This window comes from Jaculus jaculus, chromosome 9 (assembly GCF_020740685.1).
Source record: "Jaculus jaculus isolate mJacJac1 chromosome 9, mJacJac1.mat.Y.cur, whole genome shotgun sequence".
Lineage (NCBI taxonomy): Eukaryota > Metazoa > Chordata > Mammalia > Rodentia > Dipodidae > Jaculus > Jaculus jaculus.
The window spans coordinates 109,970,370-109,988,228 of record NC_059110.1 but is presented as its reverse complement, the minus strand read 5'-3'; the positions used below and the strand labels follow the sequence as shown (position 1 = coordinate 109,988,228).

Sequence of the window (17,859 nt, the reverse complement as noted above, 5' to 3'; positions counted from 1 at the left end):
TCTGGACATTTTCTAGAAATAGACTCATACAAAATGTGGCCTTTTGTGATTAGCTTCTTTTTGTTTGTTTGTTTAGCACGTTTTGAGAGATTCATCCATGACAGTATTTCATTCCTTTTTGTTTATTTTCAAGGTAGGGTCTCACTCTAGCCCATGCTGACCTGGAATTCATTATGTAATCTCAGTGGCCTCCAACTCACAGCAATCCTGTTACCTCTGCCTTTCTCTTGAGTACTGCCAGCTATATTTTTAACTTTTGTTTTGTTTTGTTTTGTGGTAGGGTCTCACTCTCGCCCAGGCTGACTTGGAATTCACTACATAGTTGTAGGGTAGCCTCGAACTCACATTGGTCCTCATACCTCTGCCTCCCAGGTGCTGGGCAGCTGTATTTTTATTTACTTGAGAGAGAATGAGCACATGGGTGCGCCAGAACCTCTTGCTACTACAAATGAACTCTAGCTTTATGCAGTACTTTGTGCATCTGTGGTTATGTGGGTACTAGGAAGTTGAAACTGGGCCTACACGCTTTGCAGCCAAGTGCTTTTTAACCATTGAGAGCTCTCCCCAGCCCTCATCCCTTGTATTGGTATAATAATACTATATTCTGTTGATTCTTTTGGGCTGTTATAAATCTTGCTATGCACATTTGTATTAGTTTTTGTGTAGGCATGTTTACCTTTCTCTTGGATAAATACCTAAAAGTAAAATTTCTAAGTCATATGATAACTTTATATTTAACCTTTGGAGGAACTGCCAGATTGTTTTTCTAAGTGGCCACATCATTTCACATTCCCACCACCAGCCATGTCTGATAGTTTCTCTTTATTCTTCCTATCATTCATTGTCTTTTTATTTTGAGAGAGAGAGAAAGAGGCAAAGAATGAGGCATGGCCAGAGCCTTAGCCGCTGTTAAAAAACTCCAGACACTTGCACCCCCTTGTGCTTATGTGCAGCAGTATGTACTTGCATCACTGTGCATCTGGCTCCATAGGACCTAGAGATTTGAACATGAGTTCTTAGGCTTTGCAGGCAAGCACCTTAACTGCTAAGCCATCTCTCTAGCCCTGTCTTTTGGTTTTTCAAGGTAAGCTTTTGCCCTAGCCCAGGCTGGCCTGGAATTCACTATGTAATCTCAGGGTTGGCCTCAAACTCACAGCAGTCCTCCTACCTCTGCCTCCTGGGTGCTGGGATTAAAGGTGTGCATCAACATGCCCAGCTTGTCTTTTTAATTATTGCAGTTAGTGTGAACTAGTATCATATTGTGGGTGGTAGTTGTTTCTTTTTCTGTTGTTTTTGTTTTTGAATTTTCGAGATAGGGTCTCACTCTAGCTCAGGCTGACCTGGAATTCACTCTCAGGGTGACCTCGAACTCACAGTGATCCTCCTACCTCTGCCTCCGAGTGCTGCGATTAAAAATGTGTGCTACCACAATGCCCAGCTAATTTTTTAATTAATGAATTAATTTGAGAGAGCAAGAAAGAGGCAGTGAGAAAGAAAAAATGGGCATGCCGGGACCTCCAGCTATTACAAATGAACTCCAGACATGTGCATCACCTTGTGCGTCTGGGTTTACATGGGTACTGGGGAATCAAACCGAGGTCCTTGGGCTTTGCAAGTAAGTGCTGTGTCGCTGAGCCATCTCTCCAGCCCTGATCTTTTTTTTTAAGATTTAGCAGAACACAATTGTAAAATGGTAAATTTGGGGTAGTACATTTGTAAAAACAGGCTTTTAATGTAGTGCTGTGTCTTTTTCACATCTCAATCAGGTCATCTAGATGCACTCCTGAGGGGCTTGGTGCTAGGCAAACTGGGAAAAGCAGGACATAAGGCAACATTAGAAGAAGCCCGTCGTCGGTTTAAGGACCATGTGGAAGGAAAACAGATTCTTTCTGCTGATCTAAGGAGTCCTGTAAGTTTCCTTTTTTTTGTGGCTTTTCGGGGTGGGGTTTCACTGTAGCCCAGGCTAATCTGGAATTCACTGTACCTCTACCTCCCAAGTGCTGGGATTAAAGGTGTTCACCACCACACCCAGCTGTAAGTTTGCTTTTAAAATTCACTGAATTTCTAGGTGCAGCATCATTCTGGGAAGCGTGGAATGTCTTTTTTCATTTTAAAAAAATTATTTTATTTTTATTTATTTATCTGACAGATAAAGAGGGAGGGGGGAGAGAGAGAGAGACAGAGAATGGGTACAATAGGGCCTCCAGCCACTGCAAATGAACTCCAGATGCATGAACCCCCTTGTGCAACTGGCTAACATGGATCCTGGGGAATCGAACCTGTGTCCTTTGGCTTTACAGGCAAATGACTTAGCCATTAAGCCATCCCTGTGCAGCTCTCTTTTTTCATTTTTTGAAGTAGGGTCTTGCCTAGCCCAGGCTAACCTCAAACTCACAGCAGTCCTCATACCTTAGCCTTCCTGGACTATCTTTAATACTAACCACAACTGACCTAAGTAAGAACTGAGCTGTAAGCCATGTCTAATTGTTCTAACGTATGCTTCTTTGGTGGTTTTTAGCCAGCTTCTTGATTAAACATTTATGACAAGATACATGAGCTCAGATGACTTCCTCTTTGTTTTATCTTCTCTTGTAGGTCTATCTAACTGTTTTAAAGCATGGTGATAGCACTACCTTAGACATTATGCTAAAGGTGAGTATATTTGATATTTGGAAAGGGCTCCCTCTTCTCCCCTCCCCACTCTAGCCCAGGCTGACCTGGAACTCATGGTACAGCCCCAGGCAAGTCCAAAACTCAGGGCATTCTCCTATATCAGCCTCCTAAGCGCTGGACTATAGGCATGCACCACTACTCTCAGGACTGTCTTGGTTTGGCCACTGAGAATGCCCTGTGAGCTTTGGGATTCTCCTGGTTCCACCTCCATTGTTCCAGGTGTGTTGGGATTACAGATGCATGTGCTACTTTTGTCTCACTTTACTTGTGTTCTTGGGATTCGAATTCCATTTCTCAGGCTTGAGCAGCAAGTGTTTGGAACCACTGAGTGTTATTTTAGCCCCTCAGAGTTTGAGTTAATAGTAACTGTGGGACAACTGCTGTCTTTATTCCATATTTATTTTATTTTATTTTTGAAGTGGGGTCTCGCTCTAACTCAGGCTGACCTGGAATTCACTATGTAGTGTCAGGATGGCCTCAAATTCACAGCGATCCTCCTACCTCTGCCTCCCAAGTGCAAGTGCTGGGATTAAAGGGGTGCACCACTGCTCTCTGCAAACCCTTTTTTTAAACAGTCTGTTAGAAAATGTGTTGGTTGTTGGGCTGGAGAGATAGCTTAGTAGTTAAAGCACTTGCCTGTAAAACCAAAAAACCTTGGTTTGATTTCCCCAGGACCCACATGTAAGCCAGATGTACAAGGTGGAACATGCATCTGGAGTTCATTTGCAGTGGCTAGAAGCCCTGGCGTGCCCATTCTCTCTCTTGCTCACGCTCTGTGTATCTGTCTCTCTCTCTCTCCCCGCCCCACTTCTCTCTCTCTCTCTCTCTCTCTGCCTCTTTCCCTCTCTCAAATAAATAAATAAGAAAGAAAGAAAAGAAAATGTGCTGGTTGTATTAGAGGTGACTGGAATAGTTAAGGTACTTGTCTGCAAAGCCTAGGGATCTGGATTTGATTCCCCAGTTCCCACATAAGCTCGATGCACAAGCTGGTATACATGCACGTGGTGGTTATTTGCAGTGGCCCTGGTGCACCCATCCTCTTTCTCAAATAAATAAATAAAATACAAGTAAAAACAAGCCATGTGTGGTGGTGTACATCTTTAATCTCTGCACACAGGAGGCAGAAGTATAGGAGGATCACGGTGAGTTTGAGGCCACCCTGAGACTTGCATAGTGAATTCCAGGTCAGCCTGGGCTAGAGTGAGACCCTTCCTCAAAGAAGAAGAAGAAAACAAAACAAACAAAAACCCTAATACTATATTTGAAATGTGGTGTTAGAGTGCCATCTGGTGGACTTGTCTAGCAAGTTCTCTGGGATGCTTCTTGAGAGCTAGAGTTCAGTTTGAATATTGGAGCCTGAAAAGAAACTTGAGAAACATCTGTCCAGCACCCCACATGTGTAAACTTAAGACCTGGAGAGGGTAAGGATTTACTCACGATCACAGAGAGAGAAGCAAAATGAGACTATAACTTAAATCTGGCATCTTATTGGTACCACACTGCTATTCAAAAGTATCCCAGATGGGAGGCCGGGTGTGGTGGTGCAAGGCCGGGTGTGGTGGTGCATGCCTTTAATCCCAGCACTCGGGAGGCAGAGGTAGGAGGATCGCCATGAGTTCAAGGCCACCCTGAAACTACATAGTGAATTCCAGGTCAGCCTGAGCTAGAGTGAGACCCTACCTTGAAAAAAAAGGGAAAAAAAAAGTATCCCAGATGGGGCTGGAGAGATGGCTTAATGGTTAAGGCACTTGCCTGAAAAGCCCAAGGACCCAGGTCTGATTCCCCAGTACCCATGTAGGCTAGATGCACAAGGCAGCACATGTGCCTGGAGTTTGTTTACAGCAGCTAGAGGCCCTGGTGTTCCCAGTGTGTGTGTATGTGTGTGTGTGTGTGTGTGTGTGTGTGTGTGTGTGTCTGTCTGTCTGTCTGTCTGTCTGTGTCTCTCTCTTTCTCTCTCTGCCACTTTAAATAAAGAAATAAATAAAAAGTATTCCAGAAGGGCTAAACATACACTTAATAATAGAGAAAGTACCTAAGTTTAATCCACAATACTACCCCCCCCCCCAAGATTTTTGTTGTTTGTTTTGTTTTGTTTTTCTAGGTAGGGTCTTGCTCTAGTTCAGGCTGACCTAAAATTCACTATGCAAGTCTCTGGATGGCCTCGAACTCACGGTGATCCTCCTACCAATGTCTCCCAAGGGCTGGGATTAAAGGCATGCGCCACCATGCCTAACTCCCCCCACCCAATTTTTTTAATCCAAAAGAAAAGACAAGGAAACTATGAGCTTTAAAAGTGTCTTCTGGCAGCTTTACAAACAAGCTGTTTTACCATGTTAAATACAATGGAGAAGGAGATGTAATAGGGGAATATGTGGGTTAAGGGTGTCGCTCAGTAGTAGATAACTTGCCCACCATGCACAGGTCCTCGGCTCAGTCTCCAGCCCCACAAAAGAAAGCAAAATGAATAAATATAGTTTTACTGACCATTAGTTAATACTGACATTTTGGCTTTTTTTTTTTTTTTAATTTAGGACCATTTAGTTTTCTGTCTTCACTTTTTTTCACTTAAATATAAATTTATGGGCTGGAGAGATGGCTTAGCGGTTAAACGCTTGCCTGTGAAGCCTAAGGACCCCGGTTCGAACCTCGATTCTCCAGGACCCACGCTAGCCAGATGCACAAGGGGGCGCACGCATCTGGAGTTCGTTTGCAGCAGCAGGAGGCCCTGGCGTGCCCATTCTCTCTCTCTCTCTATCTGCCTCTTTCTCTCTGTCTGTCACTCTCAAATAAATAAATAAATAAAAATATTTTATAAATTTATGCCTGGCATGGTAGCACATGCCTTTCCCAGCATTCGGGAGGCAGAGCTAGGAGGATCGCCGTGAGTTTGAGGCTACCCTGAGACTACATAGTTAATTCCAGATCAGCCTGAGCCTACCTTGAAAAACCAAAAATAAATAAATAAAAATGAATTTACTTTATTTTTGTGGGTTTTTTGAGGCAGGGTCTCACGCTAGCCCAGGCTGACCTGGAATCCTCTGTGTTGGGATTAAAGGTGTGTACCACCGCACCCAGTTTAAGGTTTTTTAAATTTCTTAATAATTTGATGTTTATTTGAGAAAAACAGACAGAAGGAATGGGTGTGTCAGGCCTTTAGTTTCAAACTCCAATCACATGTATCACCTTGTACATCTGGCTTACATGGATACTGGGACTCGAATCTGGGTTTTCAGGAAAGCACCCTAACTGCCAAGCCATCTTTCCGACCCAAGATTTTTTTTTTTTAAGTACATTCTCAGCCGGGCTTGGTGGCTCATGTCTTTAATCCCAGTACTCGAGAGGCAGAGGTAAGAGGATTGCCATGAGTTCAAGGCCATCCTGAGACTACAGAGTGAATTCCAGATCAGGCTGAGCTAGAGTAAGACCCTACCATGAAAGCACCCCTCCCCCCAAAAAAGTACATTCTCACTTTGGTCCTGGCTGACCTGGAACTCTCATTCTATATAACCCTTGCTGGCCTTGAACTCATGATGATCTTCCTACTTCTGCCTTCCATGTGGTAGGATAAAGAGGTATGCAAATAAGTACTCTTAAATTTTAAATTTCAGTAAGGCATCTTTAAAAAAATATTGTGGACTGGAGAGATGGGTTAGTGGATAAGGCACTTATTTGTGAAGCCACAGGATCCAAGTTCGACTCCCCAGAACCCACATAAGCCAGATGCACATGGTGGTGCATGCCTGTCTGGAGTTTGTTTGCAGTGGCTAGAGGCCCTGGTGTACCCATATTCATTCATTCATATTCATTCTCTCTCTCTCATATAAATAAAAATATTTTTTTAAATGAAGAATTCTCAAGTAGCCTCAAATTTGCTACATAGCTGAGTATGACCTTGGATTTTTGATTTCCTGCCTTGGTCCCTGTTCATGGTGTTTTTTAAATGGGATAAATAATTCCAGTAACCAACTATTTCATAGTTAGATTATTTTCATCTTTCACTATCACAAGTTAAATTAATGCCATTATAATGGCTTAAGGTTATTGATAACTTTGTTCCTGTAATATCAGTGGTGAAAAGAACAGTTTTATCCCTCAGATTTCGATTAGACTTTGTAGAACTAGGGACTGGAGAAATGATTCAGCAGTTTAAGGCACTTGCTTACAAAGCCTGCTGGCCCAGGTTCAATTTCCCAGCACTCACAAAAAGCCAGATGCAAAAAGTGGTTCCACTTTTATTCATTTGCAGTCACAAGAGTCCCTGTGTGCCTATACACACATGCACACACACACACACAAGCATGCAAATTTTTAAAAGTTTTTATTTATTTGAGAGAGACAGAAAGAAGTATACAGAAAGAGAATGGCTGGCATGCCAGGACCTTTAGCTGCTGCAAACTCCATATGCATGTGCCACTGTGCATCAGGCTTATGTGTGTAGATACTGGGCAATTGAACCTGGGTCTGTTGGCTTTGTAGGCAAAAGCCTTAACAGCTAAGCTATCTCTCCAGCCCCTAGAAACATTTTAAACAAACAAACTTTGAGCTGCGTGTGGTGGCACAGGCCTTTTATCCCAGCACTTGGGAGGCAGAGTTAGAAGGATCACTGTGAGTTCAAGGCCACCCTGAGACTACATAGTGAATTCCAGGTCAGCCTGAGCTAGAGGGAGACACTGCCTCGGAAAACCAAAACAAAACAAAACAAAAAATACTTTGGGTCTGGAGAGGTGGCTTAGTGGTTGGTTGAGGTATTTGCCTGCAAAACCTAAGGACTCATGTTCAACTCTCTAGGTCCCACATAAGCCAGACTCACAAGGTGACACAAGCATGCAAGGTTGCACATATGTGCAAGGTGGCACATGTGTCTGGAATTCTATTGTACTGGCTGGGGGCCCTGGCATGCCAATTCTCTCTCACTCTCTCACAGAAAAATGATGATGGGTTGGGAGTGTTGGTACACACCTTTAATCCCAGCACTCGGGAGGCAGAGGTAGGAGGATTGTGGTGAGTTCGAGGCCAGGCTGAGACTACATAATGAATCCCAGGTCAACCCCTGGGCTACAGTAAGACTCTTACCTTGAAAAGCAAAAAAAAAAAAAAAGAAAGAAAGAAAGAAAATGATGGGCTGGAGAGATGGCTGAGTAGTTAAGGTGCTTACCTTTAGAGCCTAAGGACCCAGGTTCAGTTCCCCAATCCTGCCCTAAAGCCAGATGCACAAGGTGGTGCATGCATCTGGAGTTCCTTTACAGTGGCTAGAGGCCCTAACGCACCCATTCTCTCTGTATTTGCCCCTCTCTCTCTGAAGTAAAATATTAAAAAATAAGACATAAGCCAGGCATGGTGGTGCACACCTTTAATCCCAGCATTCAGGAGGCAGAGGTAGGAGGATTGCTATGAGTTCGAGACCACCCTGAGACTACATAGTGAATTCCAAGTCAGAAGTTTGTGGGGGCTAGAGAGAGATGGCTTAGCAGTTAAGGACTCGTGTTGGACTCTCCAGGTGGAAACCAGACGCACAGTGACACAAGTGCCCAAGGTTGCACATGCTCAAAGGGCGCACGCACATCTGGAGTTCGATTGCAGTAGCTGAAGGCCCTGGCGTGCCAATTCTTTCTTTCTCTCCCCGCTCCCCTTCTCACTCTCATATTAAAGAAAGGCACTCTGTTGGGCTTGCCTTAAAAATAAATAAATAAATAAATAAACTTTTTTTCTTTTTTTTTGATTTTCAAGGTAGGGTCTCACTCTAGCCCAAGCTGGCCTGGAATTCACTATGTAATCTCAGGTTAGCCTCAGACTAATGGCAGTCCTCCTACCTCAGCCTCCAAAGTGCTGGGATTAAAGACATGTGCCACCACGCCTGGCTTATAGCAGGCCATTTATCTAGTGAGTGTTTATATCTAGTGACTTTATGGCAAATGACATATTTAATGCTCAGCCATTGTAATAAGTGTTATCTGTAATGTAATGCCCCACCAGTCTTTCCCAGCTGGAAGAGAAGGCAGAGCAGAAGTTTGACTTCAATGAAGGACAAATTTATATGAGCATGCATTGGAATTTTAGAGGAGACCTTATTACCCCTGTCTCTGTTTTTCCCCCCATAGCTTCACAAACAAGCTGATATGCAAGAAGAGAAAAACCGAATTGAAAGAGTTCTTGGTGCCACACTTTTGCCTGAACTGATTCAAAAAGTCCTCACTTTTGCACTTTCAGTAAGTTACAAGGAAAATTGCCTTTTGAGGGATCTGCTACTTACTGGTATATAGCAGGTGAATCTGATTCAGTATGCTTTTGATCTCTTTTCATCCTAGACTTAAGGTTTCTTCCTCTTCTAGAAAACTGCTGTGAACTTTTATTACTGAGTTCTGTGAACTCCCACTAATGGTTAAGAATCAGAATAGTTGAGAGAGAAAGAAAAGTCTGGAATATCAACTGAGGACAAGAACAGCTCACTTATCCTATTACCTGCTTTTCTCTCTTTCTTTATTCTGTAGAATGCCAAGCAAGTGACTGCTGAGTAGCTGTTTGGTCTGTCTCAATGCCTCATTCTGTTTGACTGATTTTTATTTTTAAATCTTTTGGATTATAATTTCTTTGCTGGGAGATTCTGGTGCCAGTCATTCCTAAGTCATACAGTGAGTGACTTCCCTGGGAGTTCTTCAGCATTTCAACAGTATTCTGTACTTTCTGGCACCAGAAGATGTTTTAGATATGCCAGACTTCTAGTTCTCTTTCTCTTTTTTAGGAAGAGGTTCGTCCACAGGACACTGTATCAGTAATTGGTGGAGTAGCTGGAGGCAGCAAGCACGGGAGGAAAGCAGCTTGGAAATTCATAAAGGACAACTGGGAGGAGCTCTATAATCGATACCAAGGAGGGTTCTTAATATCTAGGCTAATAAAGGTTTGTGAAATTGAACTTCTACAGGAGACCTTATTACCCCTGTCTTTATTCTTTTTTCCCCATAGCTTTACAAACAAGCTGATGTGCAAGAAGAGAAAAGGTTTTTGAATAGCTTACTAATTTTGAATGATCATCTATGATTCAGTAGACCCATACATTATGACCTTAGTTCTTTTTTAAATTGTTTTTGGTTTTTCGAGGTACGTTCTCATTCTAGCCCAGGCTGACATGGAATTCACTAGGTAGTGTCAGGGTAGCCTTGAACTCTAATAGCAATCCTCCTACCTCTACCTCCCAAGTGCTGGGATTAAAGGTGTGTGCCACCACAACCAGCTCTTTTTTAATTTATTGAGGGAGGAAGGGAGAAAAAGGCAAATAGAGAGTGGGCATGCCAGGGCCTTCAGCTGTTGCAAATGAATTCCAGAAGCATGTGCCACCATGGGCATCTGGCTTACGTGGGTCCTGGGGAATCAAACCTGGGTCCTTTTGGCTTTACAGGCAAGCACCTTAACCACCAAGCCATCTTTCCAGTCCTGACCTTTGTTCTTATTTATTTTTTTTTTTAAGTATTTATTTATTAGAGACAGAGAGGAGGACAGAGAGATAGCATGTGAGAATGGGCAAGCCAGGGCCTTTAGCCACTGCAAACAAACTCCAGACACATGTGCCACCATGTGCATCTGGCTTAGGTGGAACTGGCGAATTGAACCTGAGTCCTTAATGCTTCACAGGCAAATACCTTAACCACTAAGCTATCTCTCTAGTCCCTTATTTATTTTTGTTGTTGTTGTTGTATTTGAGAGTGACAGAGAGAGGAGGAGGAGGAAGAGAGAGAGAGAGAGAGAGAGAGAGAGAGAGAAAGAATGGGTGCACTAGGGCTCCCAGCCACTGCAAACGAACTCCAGACGCATGCGCCCCCTTGTGCACCTGGCTAACGTGGGTCCTGGGGAACTGAGCCTCGAACCAGGGTCCTTAGGCTTCACAGGCAAACGCTTAACCACTAAGCCATCTCTCCAGCCCCCTTATTTTTTTTATTGACAATTTCCGTAACTGTAAACAATATCCCATGGTAATTCCCTCCCTCCCCCCACTTTCTCCTTTGAAACTCCACTCTTCATCATATCCCCTCCTGCTCTCAATCAGTGTCTCTTTTATTTTGATGTCATGATCTTTTCCTCCTATTATGATGGTCTTGTGTAGGTAGTGTCAGGCACTGTGAGGTCATGGATATCCAGGCCATTTTGTGTCTGGAGGAACACATTGTAAGGAGTCCTACCCTTCCTTTGGCTCTTACATTCTTTCCACCACCTCTTCAGCAATGGACTCTGAGTCTTGGAAGGTGTGATATATTTCAGTGCTGGGCATTCCTCTATCACTTCTTTCAGCACCATGATGCCTTCTGAGTCATCCCAAGGTCACTGCCATCTGAAAAGAGAAGCTTCTCTAACCAAAAGTGAGGGTAACATTAGTATATGGGTATGAACATTAAGAGAAGTGCTTCCTGGGCAGTTTGGTGAGCATAGTATATCCAGACAGCAGCAGATGTTACACCCCTAGGGCTCATGATTACCCGTTTTAGGTTTTCAGCATCAGGGATGTATTCCCTCCCATGGAGCAGTCCTACAGTCAAATTAGAGGGCAGTTGGTTTCCCCCATAACATACATGCCACCATTGCACCTGTTGGCTCATCACTGGTGATTTCTCTCTCCCATTGAACTGCATGCAACATGGCTTTTTTCAGCTTTCTGTCAGCTCGTCTACATGGAGGAGGTTTTCAGCTCAGCTCCAGCAGGATTTTTCAGAGCTGACCTTTGTTCTTTTATTTGGTGGAAGGGGGGCGGGGGCTTGAGGTAAGGTCTCACTCTAGCCCAGGTGAACTGGAGCTCACCATGTAGTCTCAAGGTGGCCCTGAACTCACAGTGTTCCTTCTACCTCTGCCTCCTGAGTGCTGGTATTAAAGACGTGAGCCACCATGCCCAGCTAATGACCTTTGTTCTTTTAAGAGGTAGTCCATGTCTGTAATTTCAGCACTTAGGAAGCTAAGGCAGAAGGATCACTGTAAATTTGAGATCAACCAAAGTGACATAGCAAGTTCTTGAAAGAAAGAGGTGGGGGAGAAAAGCACTAAGGTGTCTTGAAGGCTAGAACTGGAACGTAGCTCAATACTAAGAGTTCTTTCGTGGCCTGCGTCTGCATTGGTCATAGGCCCTGGGTTAATAGTCAGCATCACAATACAAAATTTCCTCAAATACTTTCTGGTTTTGTTTAAGGGCTTCTACATGTCCCGCCCATACACTCCACATTATAGTCCAATTTGAGAGAGAACAGATGGTGTGTTGGTTGGTTGGTTGGTTTAAGGTAAATGGACATTTTTTCTCAGCCTTTTGTAGTTTCACTTAACTACTTAAAATGTTTGTTTTTCAGTTATCAGTTGAGGGATTTGCAGTTGATAAAATGGCTGGAGAAGTTAAGGTAAGAAAAGTACTGTTTACTTTTCATTTTTCAATCTAGAACACAAAAGCATTAACCCGGCTCAGAATGTTGGGATGATGATGTAGTTTGATTTCTCATTTTTTTCCTCAAAGACAAGCTAGTTGTATTTTCAATGTCTGAAGAGTTGGGATTATCTTTAAGAGTGTTGAAAGGAAGTTGAAAATGTGAAATTTAAAGAGTCCACTGTACTGTAAATCTGTTCTCATCCATATTAGCATGGTGTCTGTGAGCAACTTTTTTGACCCCTATGACCCAATAAATGGGGTGATGATAAGATTGCTATTTAGGTTAGCATGGTGGGCCTAGAGCAGAGTAGGTTGTTCTCATCCCTCTCCCCAAAGTAGGGTTACGGTAGGGTTCCACTGTAGCCCAGGCTGACCTGGGAGTCACTTATATATTTTCAAGGTGGCCTTGAACTCACAGTGATCCTCCTACCTCTACCTCCCAAGTGCTGGGATTAAAGGTGTGTGCCACTGGTTGTGGCAGCGCACACCTCTAATCCCAGCCCTTGGTAGGCAGAGGTAGAAAGATTGCTGTGAGTTTGAGACCAGCCTGAAATTACAGAGTGCATCTCTCCAGACTTCTAAATTAATACTTTAAAAACTGTTGCCTCCAAGGGTAAAGGTATTTTGCAGTTAAGGAACAGGAAGCTTAAAATTAAAGTTTTCTTTTAAAAATGTTTATTGTTTATTTATTTGAGGAAGACAGAATGAATCTGGGTGTAGTGGTACATGCCTTTAATCCCAGCCCTCGGAGGCAGAGGTAAGAGGATCAGCATGAGCTTGAGGCCACCCTGAGACTACATAGTGAATTCCAGGTCAGCCTGAGCTAGAATGAAACCCAACCGTGAAAAAAAAAAAAGGAGAGAGAGAGACAGAATAAGTTTGGAAGAGTCTTGGCCTCCCGCAGCTGTAAAGGAACTCCACATGCATGTACCACTTTGTGCGTCTGGCTTTACATGGGTACTAGGGATTTGAACCCAGGTCATCAGGCTTTTCAGGCAAGTACCTTTAACTGCTGAGCTACCTCTGCAGCCCTAAAATTTACTTTAAAAAAAAAAATTTATTTATTTGAGAGAGAGATAATGGCCATGCCAGGGCCTCCAGCCGCTGCAAACAAACTCCAGATGCACGCACCACCTTGTGCATTTGGCTTATGTGTGTACTAGGGAATCGAACCTGGGTCCTTTGGCTTTGCAGGCAAATGTCTTAACTGATAAGCCATCTCTCCAGCTCCTAAAATTTTTTTTTTAAGTTTTATTTATGTTGATTTATCGTGGCAAGAGGCCTTGATGCCCCATTCTCTCCCTCTCTTTCTCTCCCCCCCTCCCGCCCCCTTCACTCCTGGTAAAAAAAAAAAAAAAAAAGTTTGAAGATTTTTAGAGCCAGGCATGGTAGTGAACACCTTTAATCCCAGCACTCAGGAGGCAGAGTTAGGAGGGTCGCTATGAGTTTGAGGGCAGCCTGGGCTAGAGTGAGACCCAACCTAGAAAGAAAGAAAGATATTTAAGCCTTGCTTCAAAGGCTTGTTCTCTGCCATCATGTTGTTTACATTGTGTATTACATATAAGTAGTGTAAAGGTAATGGGGGTGGGTTTCAAGGTAGGGTCTCGCTCTAGCCCAGGCTGACCTGGAATTTACTGTGTAGTCTCAGGGTGGCCTTGCATTCACTGTAATCCTCCTACGTCTGCCTCCCAAGTGCTGGGGTTTAAAGGCATGTATGTGCCACCACGCCCAGCTTGTTTGTCTTTAATTCAGCCATATTTTTTGTTTTGATTTCTCTGTCTTAAGACCACATCTGGGAAGAAACGAGTTAATGATAATTTCCAGGTTCTCTGGTATGTAAGGACAGCTAACCACTAGACTTGTTAAAGAAAGATAGTAGGTTTCATATCTTTCTTACCAAATTTTGGTTAAGTTTTATGAGTTTACTAAGTAGAGGGGGATTCCTATATGTAGGGTCAAGGAGTTATTTTAGCCTGAGGGTATCAAGTGTCAATTCTCATTATTGAGGCTTATTGATCCTTTACTCTGTAAATATTTTTGCATAGTCATGACATTGACTTCTTACTATTGCTAGCAATGATTCTACATTCTGAATTGTTTTATACCAGGCTTTCTTCGAGAGTCACCCAGCTCCTTCAGCTGAGCGGACCATCCAGCAGTGTTGTGAAAATATCTTGCTGAATGCTGCTTGGCTGAAGCGGGATGCTGAGAGCATCCACCAGTACCTCCTTCAGCGAAAAGCCTCACCACCCTCAGTGTGAAGCCTGAGCGGGCTGCACCTCCTTCACTGCAGTCTTGCTGCTTCGCTGCAGAGATCAGGTGGAGCCACCAAACAGCTGATTCATATGCCAAGAATTTGGGAGTCTTCTTTCAAACCAGTGGGAGTTGGACAATGAATGTAGTTAACTGGTTCCTGCTCACACTCCAGAATTAAATTCTATTGAAAAAGGAAAATCAGCAATTCAGCAAAAAATAAATAAATAAATAAATAAATAAATAAAAATGTAAATATGATAGTAATAAAATAGAGCATAACGAAACTGTGAAACTTCCTGAAGCCTTGTCAGTGGTTAAAATTATTTAACACTCTCCTGTTAATGACAGATGTTCTGTTTTTATAACCTACCAAAAGCAAAGTAGAGGTTTCTAAGGAGAGGGTTTTTGTGAAGTGGGTTCTGCAAGCAGCCTGACAAGCCCAGGTAGTGTCCGTTGCTGGGAATGCTAAACACAAAGACTGGTTAGTGGTATAACATAGTCGGAGTCTGTGCATATTCCCAAGTGGGTTTTTCTCCTCCCCCCCTTTTGGCATGGGGCCTGACCAGGAAGATCATTTTCCTGCATAACTCAATCTGAACCAAGGATTGTAGTTTTCCTCCTTGCCTCCCTTCTGTGTGACCCCTAAGCCAAAAAACTTTTTTAAAAATTAAAAAAAAGAAAAAATAATAAAAAGTTGAAAAAAATAATTAAAGAAAAACCTACCCTGTTCTGGGTTCTTCCTCCTGCTAGTTCTCCAGCCCCCCAGCCCTGGTGTCTTTCTTAGAGATAAAAAAATAATAAGGAAACATCTTTCATAGCCACATTAAATAAGAAAAACTGATATACATTATTTTTTATTTCTTTTGTAAGATGACTTTTAAGAGCCCTGAAATGTGTATTAGGTGAGAGAGTAGAAATAAAAAGATTTTCAGCCAGGCCTTTCTGAAGGAGTTATTCTGCTAAAAATGGTCTTAGTTGTTTGGCAGGCCAACTATTGAACCTCTCCATAACAGTATCAAGTCAGCTGTGGCTGCTGGTTTCCTTTGTCACAGGAGGAGCCAGGTCCTGCTGCAGCCTGTATGATAGTGGTGGCTGGCTGCAAACTGTTTGCCTGTGTACCACTGCTTCAACAGTGTATCCTACTAATGAGCCTCACTAGCTAGCCAGTGTGTTTTAACTGTCTCATCCTCTTCCTCTTCCCTTCCTGTTTTCTTTTATTTTCCCTTTTCCTTTTATTTTCCTTAAATTTCTCTTGTGTTTTTAACAGAAATTCATATTTGGTGTGGCTTAACTGTATTCCAGAAGGTTATCAAGATTGTGAGACTGCTTCCTTGAAACATTTTTGTGCTATTGTTTTAAAAAATAATAATTAAAAACAGTTGGCGTTAATAAAAATGTCAATGTGAAACTGATGTCTGATTTCTTTTTTTTTTTTTTCTTAAACTTTATATATTGACAGGTTATGTACTATTGTCCCTTCACCCCAATCCCATTACCCTGAGAGTCCTCATCAGTTGGTTTCTGAAAATCACAGTAAAGTCATGAAGGCCTCAGTCAGTCTCTATAGGGTAGCAGGGGACCTAGCCTCAGGATATTCCTGTGCTCTTAAAATCTTCTGTTAGCAGTCTGATTTAGTGTTGTTTGTAGTCTCTGGATTTCTGCTTTCATAGGTCTTGTCACCATCAACCTGGGTACTGAATGTCAGACTAGCAGTAAAAGCAGTATTCATGCCATCACTTCCTGTGCAATTTCTCCTGTGCCCTGGCAGATGTAGAGGTGGAAAGTCTCACAGTGGGCAGTCGACTATCTTCTTGTCTTATTGATGTATCTAGGAGCTCCTTCATTTTCTCTGCCATATGTACTGATTGCTTTTATTTTCTTTGAAAAGAATCTGAAATCTTTGCTATGATTCAGTAGGATTGCAAGAAGTTAGACTACCATAGTTTTTTACCTTTTTTTGTTTTTGTTTTTCAAGGTAGGGTTTCACTGTAGCCCAGGCTGACCTGAAATTCACTATGGAGTCTCAGGGTGGCCTCAAACTCATGGCAATCCTCCTTCCTCTGCCTCCCAAGTGCTGGGATTAAAGGCGTGCGCCACCACACCCAGCTTACTTTTACTTATTTTTGAGAGAGAAATAGCATGGGTGTACCAAGGCCTCTTGCTGCTCTGAGTAAAGTCCAGATGCATATGCCACTTTGTGATTCTTGCTTTACATGGTTCCTGGGCCTTCATGTTCTGCAAGAAGTGCCTTTAACCAATGAGCCATCTCTCTCCACCCCTTTTCTTTCCTTCCTCCCTTCCTCCCTTCCTTCTTTCCTTCCCTCCTTCCTTTTTCTTTCTTTCTTGCTTGCTTACTTTTTTTTTTACTGCTTCTAAGCTGACCTGGAACTCACTTTGTAGCCCAGGATGGCCCTAAAACCAAAATGGTTCATCTTTCACAGCCTCCTAAATTCTGAGATTATAGGTGTGAGCCATCATACCCAGCTTTTTACCAGAGTTTTGTCTTTTTATTAAAATAGTATTTGAGAGAGCAAGAGGCAGAGAGAGTGAATTGGTATGCCAGGCCCACTATCGACTACAAATGAACTCCAGACACATGTACCACCTTGTGCATCTCATGCTTTACATGGGTACTGAAGAATCAAACCTGTCCTTTGGCCTTGCAGGCAAGTGCCTTAAACCACTAAGCCATCATCTCTCCATTCCCAGGGTTTTTTTGAATTTAAGAAAACCTGGGGCTGGAAATAGAGCTCAGCTGCTAAAGGCACTTGCTTGCAAAACCTGATGGCTCCAGTACCCACATAAAACCAGACACACACAACAACACATGTGTCTGAGTTCATTTGCAGTGGCAAGAGGTCCTGACGTGCTTATACTCATTCTTTGTCTCAAATAAATAAAGATAACACGATTAATGAACCACATGGGCTATGACTTACTTTTGCACAATTAAAAGCCTAGGCTAGGTGTGATGTCTCATATGTGTAATGCTAGCACTCAGGAGGCTGCAGCAGGGCAGTTGAGAGAGTTCCACGCCAGCCTGTGCTACATAACAAGACTTGTTTCAAAAAATATAAAGGGGCTGGAGAGAATGCTCAGCAGTTAGGGCTCTTGCCTACAAATCCAAAGGACCCAGATAGAATTCTCCAGGATCCATGTACAAGGTGGTGCCTGGGTCTGGAATTTGCTTGCAGTGGCTGGAGGCCCTGGCACACCCATTCTCTTTATTTCAATAAATAAAATATATTTAAAAAGAACGAAGGGCCTGGAGAGATGACTTAGCCATTAACGTGCTTGCCTGTGAGGCCGAAGGACTCATGTTTGACTCTCCAGACAAAGGTGAGACAACTGCTATGTTACACGTGCCCACTAGGTGATGCAACAGTCTAGAGGTTAACTTGAGTGGCTGAAGTCCTGGCACACCAATTCTCTCTCTTGCTGTAAAAAATAAACAAAGGTTACCAGGTGTCTCAGTGCACACCTTTAGTCCCAGCACTTGGGAGGCAGAGGTAGGATTTTTACTAATATTTTAATGT

At 42.9% G+C, this 17,859-nt stretch overlaps 1 protein-coding gene across 1 annotated transcript in view; it reads left to right on the top strand.

The window, feature by feature from the left end:
• Npepps (aminopeptidase puromycin sensitive) overlaps positions 1 to 15,731 on the top strand; it is a 116,264-nt gene extending 100,533 nt beyond the window's left edge. Inside the window, exons 18-23 of the mRNA XM_004655500.2 lie at positions 1,767 to 1,909; positions 2,596 to 2,652; positions 8,772 to 8,879; positions 9,413 to 9,568; positions 11,994 to 12,041; positions 14,176 to 15,731. Coding sequence (XP_004655557.1) covers positions 1,767 to 1,909; positions 2,596 to 2,652; positions 8,772 to 8,879; positions 9,413 to 9,568; positions 11,994 to 12,041; positions 14,176 to 14,328 — 665 coding nt within the window. The 3' untranslated portion in view covers positions 14,329 to 15,731. The remainder of the gene's footprint in view (positions 1 to 1,766; positions 1,910 to 2,595; positions 2,653 to 8,771; positions 8,880 to 9,412; positions 9,569 to 11,993; positions 12,042 to 14,175) is intronic.
• Positions 15,732 to 17,859: the final 2,128 nt, after the last annotated feature.